General features: G+C 34.0%; 1 protein-coding gene across 1 annotated transcript; it reads left to right on the top strand.

Moving 5' to 3' along the window:
• The first annotated feature begins 5,219 nt into the window (after positions 1–5,219).
• On the top strand, positions 5,220–10,102 carry LOC141668386 (dicarboxylate transporter 1, chloroplastic). The gene is made up of 3 exons (XM_074475262.1): positions 5,220–6,479; positions 8,202–8,423; positions 9,407–10,102. Exons 1-3 carry the CDS (start codon positions 5,391–5,393, stop codon positions 9,767–9,769), a joined length of 1,674 nt encoding a protein of 557 aa, XP_074331363.1. The 5' UTR covers positions 5,220–5,390; the 3' UTR covers positions 9,770–10,102.
• The last annotated feature ends 318 nt before the right edge of the window (positions 10,103–10,420 follow it).

The raw sequence follows: 10,420 nt of genomic DNA, 5'->3' as shown, positions 1-10,420 counted from the left end.
ACAAAACCATGAAACATAGAATGTTCCTCCAAGCATTGGGAGGAAGCTGACAAGGATTAATTTGTAAATCTACTAATAAAGTGGGAATAAATTCATGGAAAGGAAACCTAAGCCCCGCAGTAAGGGCGTTTGCATAAACAAATAAAGTATCGGGCTTCTAGTGGCATGTACGGTCGCCACCTTCGGCAGGAACTATTCTAGGGGGGGCGAACATTATAGAATTCTTTTAGTTTGTTAATAGCATTTGAATTATACCACTTGTTACAATAATCAAAAGAATCTACGTGAGCATTAGACAGGTATTTATCTTCCATAGTATTGATCATATCTAGCAACAACATATAAGATGGGCAAATTTCGATGTCGTTACCTCTCTTAGACGCTGAAGCAATCTTGGCTGCCCGTTCTGAGCTCTTGTCTGCCATTAATGGTGGTTGGAGTAGAGCTTGAAGATGGAGAAGGAGGAGCAAGGTGGCCGGAAAAGCCTATTTTCACCAGGAAAATCTGAGGATGAGTAGAGAATAAGTGCGATTTGAGAAATGAGAAAGTGAAGTGTGAGGATTCACTTCACTCCCCCCACTTTTATATAGGACTTTCCAACCGGTCATGGGCCGATAAAAAAGGCATATTAAACCGGTTATAACCGGTCAAAAAGCCCAGCCCATTAATATAGGCCCAGTTCTGGAACTTTCCAGATTGTACTAAAAGGGAATAGAAAAATGAAAATAATAGTAATACATATATATATACACTTACAAGATTCCATAATATTATGGATGAAAGTTTGGACCAGAAAAAAGGGCCCAAGAAGCCCAACAGGTAGCCCAGTATAAGGGCCCGTAGTTTAGAAAGTTCCATAAAAGAAAGGATCAACATGCACAATTTTGGAAAATTTCTAAAGAAAAACCCAAGTAAAGAATGGGCCCAAAGGAAAAGTCCAGGTAGAAATGGGTCGAAAAAGAAAGACCATCAACAAAGCCCATTTACAAAGGGCCCGACCTGATTGCAAAAGAAAAAACAAAAAAACAAAAAAAATCGTCAAAAATTAAAAATCCTGACCTAATTTCGGTGAGGAATTCTGATCGATTGGTCCTAGTCGAAATATTGGACGATCAGGAATTTTAAGCTCGTAATTCGGTCAAGAAACACAAAATTCTGACCTAAACTGAGGCCAGAATCCCGATTGAAAGGTTCTAGTCGAATAAACCTTCGATCATGAGTTATAGATCCTTAATTCAGTCAGAAAGCCCAGAGTCAAAGTGACGCACGAGCGTGAGCCAAGAGGGGCATAATTCGGTCAGAATGAGATTGGTCCTGACCGAAATTCGGTCAGGATCCTGGTCGACCATTCCTGACCCTGAGCTTCCACGACCAGGATTAAAGAGGAGCATAATTCGACCAGGATCCTGGTCGAAAATGAGTCCCGATCGAAATTGGTTGAATAATAAAAAAAAAGAGAGAAAAAAATTGAAAGAAATGAAATTTCAGGGAGATTTCGGAAAAATAGTAAATTCTGAAATAATTCCCCGAAAAATTCAAAAAAGCTTTAGAAAATTAAGGAAAAATCCTGAAAATAAGGGATAAATCCTAGAAAATTAAGGAAATTCCTGAAAATTATGAATAAATTTCAGAAATCAAGGAAAAAAATCCAGAAATTAGGGAAAAATTCCATAAATTAAGGAAAAATTCCTGAAATAATGGGAAAATTCCAAAAATTAAGGAAAAATTCCCGAAATAGAGGGAAACATTCATGTAAAGTAAGGAAAATTACCAGAAAATTCCTAAAAATAGAAATAAGGTAATGAAAGTAATAGGGAGGTTCCAAAACTACCCTGAAGCCACGTACAAGGCAAGTCGTTGTAAGTGTATTGGTTGCTCCACACTTTACGCAAAAAATGATACCCTGTAAGGGAACAAATGAACTTTACTTCTGCGAAATCTTTTACGGGTTCCCAGAAGTTGGGGGCAAATGATAGGGAGTAAAATAAACCATGATTGCGTAATTAATCTCACATTAATTATACCTGGATCAGGCTGACAATAAAGCGCATTATAAAGAGCCCACAACCCTGTATATTAATTAATTTTATAATTAATTAATAAGGGATAAATCAGCTGATAAGTAAAGTCCAAATAAGAACACAATTCTTTGGAGATTGGCCTCCAAGAAATCTCATATGATAAGGAATCAATTTCGTGCATTATAGGAATCCAAAGTCCACTCTAATTCTCAGACTTGTCCACCTAACCTAAATCAAAGGCATCCCATGCTTATATAAGGGATCTCACCCCACAAATCAGAACTACGTTTTTTGACTTGATAATTGGCAAACAACAAGATACGTAGCCATCTTGTTAAGGCAGATTGAGTCACGAAACACAAGAACAGTCAAATCGAGACTCGAAGTTCATGAACCCTAATAATAAATATACCCTAAACAATAATAAATACTCACTAATTAGTAGTTAGAAAGCTAATACATACTATATATTAATTAGATATAAATTCGCTAAAATTAAATACATAGAAAATCAATTATTAGAGATTGTGAAATGCATAAATCAATCAAGTATATTTTTGAGAGAAATAAGACTAATTCAATTAAAAGTAACTTATTCAATTATTAGAGATTGGGGTTTAGGGGCATGTGGTAGTCATGTAAGTAAATATATTATTGTTAAATATTAACTATTTTTTTTAATTTTAATTTTTCTTTAAAAAATATTTTTATTAATTTTCACATTATATCCGAACTAACTGATTTTTGACCTGAACTAACCAATTTTTAAAAAAAATATATTTTGATCTGATTTCCAATTAATCGAGACGCGACCCGTCCGAACTCCGATTAATCGACCGATTTTTTGAACCAAATTTAATTAATTGACAGATAAATAATTTTTGATTCGTACATTATAAATAAACTGTTAGTATTAGATATAAAATAATTTCAATTAATATTTAATCATTATGAGATATACAATATGTTAAATATATTGTAATCTAAAAATAACTAATAAAAGAGGGATGTTATATTAAATTTAATTAAAATATCAAAATATAACCATTTTTTCATCTGATTAATTTCTGATTTAACAAATAATATTAAATCGATATCACCGCCGATTAATTCTAATTTTTTTAACACATTGCATAAGACAAGAGTAAGATTTCTCAATGGAATTATCGAAATTCCGGAACAACCCAGATTCCTAATACTATGGCTGAAAAGTGAAAACACTAGATTCGTGTTACCCCCAACGGTTTTTAAGTAATTGAATATAGCGCCAAATACATTTATACAAAAATGTTTTCGATGTTTAATTGATTTAATTTGAAAAAGTGTTCGTAGAATGTTTTGTCAACTTATGGGAGCTCCACGTGCAAATATAAGGTCAGAAGTTGCCGAATAGTGATTGCACTATCCTTTCCGGGGTCACATCGCCAATTATCTAACCTCCTCGCTACATTACAATCTTAGCTTTGTTTTTGGCCCTCCCATTTTGCCACCTTGTACTTACTAATCTTGGAATTTTATTTCTAGCAACTTAGCGAGTACACGAGATGAATATGCAAAAGTTATAATAAATGCTTAATATTAAGTTGACAAAAATTACTAGTATGTTTTTTTTCTTGTTCAAAAGTATTAGTTATACTTTAATAATATAATTTCTTACAATTTTTCGTTACTTTTTTATTTTATTTCTTAACCCCTGTATTCAAATCAATGTTAAAATTCAACATGAGGAAGCGAAGTAGTATTTAAATTTCTAATGTTAATATTCCTACCAAAACAATGATACATTACTTTTTCGATTAATGAATATAAAATAGATGGAGGCAAATTATATATTTTAATGTGTATATAAGTTTTATTCATAAATTATAATTTCAAATATGAAAATATTTTTATAATAACATAAAATAATTTAAATTAAATTAAGCAATTGCAAGAATTTTAGTATTTCATTCATAAATTTTTAAATTATTATGAAATTTTAATCATATAAAATAATATACAACTTACATTTTTTTTAATATTAGAGTACTTTGTTAAACCGTAAAACCAATAAATTTTTTAAATTACATTACGTGTTATAAAATTTTTATAAAATTATATTTTTTTTACATTTTTCTTATGATAATGTATCAAATATAAATTATAATTTAAAATTTTCTATTTAAGAAATCACCATTTTTTAAAATGTCACATATATTCACATAATATAATTTAGATATTAATGTGCCTTGTTTTAATAAAGTGAAATATGTAAAAAAAAATGATTGAGTACCCTATCTTTACACGATCGTGCAAAAATCTAAACTGAGTACTATAGTACTTATTAAAAAATTCGGTCAAGTACGTGATAAATCACAATAAATTAATTTAGCAATTTTCATACATATTATTTATTGACTTTGTTTTATAAAAATCTAACAAATTAATCCTTATAAATTTAAGATATTTAAAACACCTTATTTCATTGGTAGAACATTCTCATATATTCAACAAACAAACATCATAGCTAACTGAAAAACACGCTTCAAATTGATAAGACTATGATATTGTTTATGAGAAATGGTCTAATTTTATATTTATTTTTTAAATCTAGTAAATTTTGGTATTAAATCCGAACTAAGCTCAAATGTATTAATAAAAATTTAAAAATCGAATAAATTTATAAATAGTAGATACACTTAACACTACCCATATATTTCTTAATTGTTGACTTATTTGATAATTTGCAATCAATTTGATCAAATGAAAGAAATTTAACATATATTTTTTGGTAAATAAAATTTAACATTTTATTTTTTTAAAATTATATTACAGACATCTTAACACTATAATTTTTTACTGAATAAAAATGCACTATAAATTTTATTTATACTTTTAATATACGTGAACATGAAGACTGGGCATTATGAATTAATTATATATATTATTATAAATATTAACGAGACAGTTATTTTAAAATACATATATTATTTAATAAATATATGTTATATCTCAGTTTATTTATATTTTACTTATAATGACTATTTTTAATATTAAATATTAATAAAATTATTATTTTAATTATAATTATTTAAAAATATATAGATACCTAAGAAAAGGAAGGGCAGAACAAAACAGAGGGGACCACGTTGTAAACTAAGGTGCAAACTCACTGACACACTGTATAGACGGAGATCTTTAAGCACCTCCTGAACTAAATTAAACGCCCAAACTAACTTGTTCTTTCAACTCTCCTGACCAGTATATTCCAACCCCCCATCTCCACCGTCCTATCTCCCCATCCAACGGCTCACATTTCCCCATCTCTCTCCAAAACAATCTCTCTCCCTCTCATTTCTCTCCCACTTCATTTCCACACACACCAAAACTATGGCCACTCTCCCCCTCACCACCTCCCTCCGCTTCCGCCCTCTCCCCAAACAATCCCCACCGTCCATTCTCCACTCCATCAGATCCAACGCCTCCCCTCGCTCCATCTCTCTCAAGCCCCACACATTCTCTCCATCTCTCTCTCTCAAACCCCACACATTCTCGCCCAGATTTTCTCACAGATTACTATCAGTTAAAGCATCAGCTACTTCATCACCTGTACCCGTACCTGCCAAACCCGACCCGCCCAAATCTCCGCCGGTCGGAGCTGCTATAGCGCCCCTCACAGCCTCAATCGCCACCGGAATTATTCTATGGCTCATCCCAGTCCCCACCGGCGTGTCGAAAGTCGCGTGGCAGCTACTCGCTATCTTCTTAGCTACAATTGTAGGTATAATTACTCAACCTTTACCATTAGGTGCTGTTGCTCTTATGGGATTAGGTGCTTGTGTTTTAACTAAAACGCTTACTTTCGCTGCCGCTTTTTCGGCTTTTGGTGATCCTATTCCTTGGTTAATTGCGCTTGCGTTTTTCTTCGCTAGAGGTTTTATTAAGACAGGGCTCGGGAATCGTATTGCGTATCAGTTTGTTAAGTTATTCGGTAGTTCTTCGTTAGGGTTAGGGTATAGTTTGGTTTTCAGTGAGGCATTGTTAGCTCCGGCTATTCCGTCAGTTTCTGCTAGAGCTGGGGGGATTTTTTTGCCGTTGGTGAAATCGCTGTGTGTTGCGTGTGGGAGCAATGTGGGTGATGGAACCGAGGAGAAGTTGGGGTCGTGGTTGATGTTGACTTGTTTTCAGACTTCGGTTATTTCTAGTGCTATGTTTTTGACGGCTATGGCTGCCAATCCGTTGAGTGCGAATTTGACGTTTAATACTATTCAGAAGACGATTGGGTGGACGGATTGGGCTAAGGCGGCCATTGTGCCGGGTTTGGTGTCGTTGATTGTTGTGCCTTTGTTGTTGTATGTTATTTATCCGCCTAGTATTAAGAGTAGTCCTGATGCTCCCAAGCTTGCTAAGGAGAAATTGGAGAAGATGGGACCAATGTCTAAAAATGAGATTATAATGGCTGTGACTCTTGTTCTGACGGTATGTTTTAATCTTGATGGTTTTATTTTTTCAAAGCAGTTTTTCTGTGTTATGTTTTGATAACTTGTTACGAATACTATCCTCTGTGCTTCGTGTATATTACAGTAATGGCTTACTAAACACCAGTCAAATACTTAACTTGTTGATGACTCGACATACATACTTGATCATAATTTAGTTTGCTGAACATTTTATATGCATCGAGATTTGAATTTCTGATATGTCCCTGTTAGTGTCTTCTGTAAATAGAGCTACTTTTTGGTTTTCCAGTGTATTGTATAGGCTACTACCACAGTGAATCTTTGATCAGGTGGAAGAATTTTAATAACTGATGCACCACCATATTCACCTTCACAATTCACAAAGTTAAGAATCAGTCTTATTATACTGCAATATGGCAGCGGCATGTTTTCTTACTTTATGTTTTTGAAGTATTTTCTCTGGTTAATAAATTTTCACCTGCTTTTGCTTTGATGGCTTAGGAAACAGTTGTAACTTACCAGAAAAATAAATCTGTATGATGGATAATGTAACTTGTTGACAGTTGCAAATACAGTTTGCATGTTAATTTACAATTTTTTAACATGAAATTACTTCGTTTGTGTATAGTTAATTCATTTATTTCTTTGTTGCATGGTAACATATTAAAGAGGTGAGGGTTGAGGTTGTTCATGGAGTAGCTGTGCTGAAATGTGGGTCTTAGTAGTCATATGATGAATCTGGCTTTTATTAGCATTTTGAATCTGTGCAGTTTCGACGAGTCTATTGCGCTCAAGTTATTTAGGGCCAGTTTGTCTTCTGAGTTAAGTTAGTTTTGGTTACTTTTGTAAATAGCCTAGGGCCCTAGGCTACTACTAATAATCTCTGATTAGGTTAAGAATACGTAGCACAGTCACAATGTCTTTCACAGTACACCAAGTTAGGAGCCAGCTCTATGATACTGCAATATGGCAGCCCTTCACCTTTCATGCCTTACCTTACTGTTTCAAAATTTGGTAAATCTTTAGTTGAAGATTTCTAGAGCTGACCAGAGCTGGTGAGTGGTGCCTATTGCATAACTGTTACATATTTGGTGGTACATTTAAACGGTAAACCCAAATTTTTGTGTACTGCTTGCACAGAACTACCCCATGCTAAACCTAGTTTTATTTTGAAGTTGCTAAATGTTCATTAGAAATCTTGTTATCGAGGTAAGCTAACCCGCTCTGGTTACAACTTATTATTACCAAGTTTGCCTCTTGGTGTTAACATGAATCATGGCTTATCTTTTACAAATTTAAATTATCGTTCTTTATGAAATTTTCCATTTTAATTGCAACATTTCCTTCTGAGTCGTTTTCTCTTTCAGTTTGTTACCCTTTTAATTCTGGTAATAAAATGTGACTAGACACCAGAGGCTAAGTCATGCTTCAACCACTTACTTGGAACTTTTTCATATTTACAGGCCTCATCAGCCATCAGTGACAATTTTTTTCTTACTTTATTACCCACTTTGAAGGTTATATTGGACACTAACAATAAATTCATATATTCTCTTTGTACTTTTGTATTGTCAAACAAAAATGGAACAAAGGTAATAATATTGCTTTATTTGAAGGGTTGCGAATTAAGTATGACGGATGGAATGTAATATTAAGGTTCAGCAAGTTGACTAGAGTAAGCATGCGTGTATTCATATGTAATAAGAAATAAAAACATCCTTTCCATTATTTCTGTTAACAGGTTGGGCTCTGGATTTTTGGAGGAGTACTAAATGTTGATGCTGTTACTGCTGCCATTCTTGGGTTGTCTGTCCTCCTTATTACTGGAGTTGTTTCATGGAAAGAATGTTTAGCAGAATCTGTTGCTTGGGATACACTTACATGGTTTGCTGCACTCATTGCCATGGCTGGATACTTGAACAAATATGGTCTCATTTCCTGGTTCAGCCAAACTGTTGTTCAGGTTTGTCTTCTTACTTTCTTAAGATTTTTATGTAACCTTCTCTAATGTCGTCCCATGTTTTATTTATACCTTATGATTTTAAGATTGAAGTGATGTATGTGATAACCATTTCACATATCAATATTTTGATCCTTTTTTGTTAGAAATATGAAATTAAAAATTAATACATTTAGTCCTGCATATATTGGTTAAAGTAGTAAAATATAAACACTGGGAAGCTTGCGAAGTTATGAACTGATGATCTGGTTAGAGTTAATAGACGTTTTGACATTTTCTCTTAATTGTAAACATATTCCAACATTATTGTGATTTCTATATTTACCTCATTAACTGGATTTATACTGCTCTGTGCTTCCAGTTTTAAAAGATAGCATTGAAGATTATAGGTGTCCAGTATGTAATTCAAAAACTTCTAAATCAAATGTTGCTCTTGCCCGCATGAAAACAGATAAAAGATTATTTATTCAGGGATTAGCTCTTGTCACTATTAAACAAGGGAATCATACGGAAAATAAGAATACATAACCTGTGAGAGAAAAGAAGAAGAGAACTGAAAAATTGATGATTTGGTGGTAGAAAAATCCTGAATAAATCAAATGTGCTACCCGATTTAAAGGAGTTATACATTCAAAAAATAGAGATTATTACCCGATACTATATGTGTGTAAATTTTTGTATTTATCTCTTTAGCCTAGTAAGTCAATATGGATAGTTTCAGTGATTTCTTGGTGTTGAAACACAGCCCTGTATACACATACACATAAATATGCATCTTGTTGATCTCCTTTGTGGGTTTACCATAAAAACTAGATTGCCATGAAGATTCAAGAAATATTAATTTACGGTGTCCTGTGGTTAGAATCCATGTCATATCGCACACAGTTTATGCTAAGAAGGCAAATTATCAGACTTGGACAAGAAATGATATTCCATGATAGGCTGTTATGTTATTGTTACTGACTTGTTCATTTGAACTTTTGCAGTTTGTTGGAGGACTGGGCCTCTCGTGGCAGCTATCGTTTGGCATCCTTGTTCTACTCTATTTCTACTCTCACTACTTCTTTGCCAGTGGAGCTGCTCATATTGGTGCTATGTTCACAGCCTTTTTGTCTGTAGCTAGTGCTCTTGGTACTCCGGCATATCTTGGAGCCATGGTGCTTGCTTTCCTTTCAAACCTCATGGGTGGACTTACCCACTACGGAATAGGGTCAGCTCCAGTATTCTATGGTGCAGGGTACGTTCCTCTTGGCAAATGGTGGGGATATGGATTCGTGGTGTCAATTGTCAATCTCATCATCTGGCTTGGAGTTGGAGGGGTTTGGTGGAAATTCCTTGGTCTGTGGTAAATTTGCCGATTTCAAGCGTAATTTTGGTTCACATACTGGCTTGACCATGATATGAGTTTCATTCTTGTAGTTGGGGCAGGTATTAACTTTATAGTTTCTACTTTTAAATTTTTGAAGTAGAAATAATATTTGGGTGGCGTAGGTGGAGACCGTATAGAGAAGGTATACTGCACATTGAGGTCTATATCAATATTACAAATTGGAATGTACTTAAATTTTGGACAAGGGATTAGAAAAACTGCAGTCATTGTCAGTTTCAATTACTCAGTTTCATTGTTAAAATGTGTGAAAGATTCATTTTTCTTTTAAATTCGAGTTTAGTCATTCATTGCATATGTTCGTGTGCAATGTTTTTTTGGAGGTTCAAATTTGATGCTTGATTGCTTGGTCTAGGGATGGGCATTTCCCCCGCCCGACCCGATCTGATCCCCGATTCGGGGCGGGGAATTGGGGCGGGGAATTGGGGATTTTTCCGGGTACGGGGCGGGGATAGGGGGGATATGTGTAAAAAATTCGGGGATCAGATCGGGGCGGCAGGGATTACTGTCTCCGCGCCCCGATCCCCGACCCTGAATTGTATTTTAAATAAAAATAATATTGTATATATATAAATATCTCAAACAAATATTGAAATAAATAAAATATATTATT

Source organism: Apium graveolens, chromosome 1 (genome assembly GCF_009905375.1).
Source record: "Apium graveolens cultivar Ventura chromosome 1, ASM990537v1, whole genome shotgun sequence".
NCBI classification, from domain to species: Eukaryota; Viridiplantae; Streptophyta; class Magnoliopsida; order Apiales; family Apiaceae; genus Apium; species Apium graveolens.
Note: the sequence above shows the minus strand (reverse complement) of the source record. Positions and strands in the feature narration are given on the sequence as shown.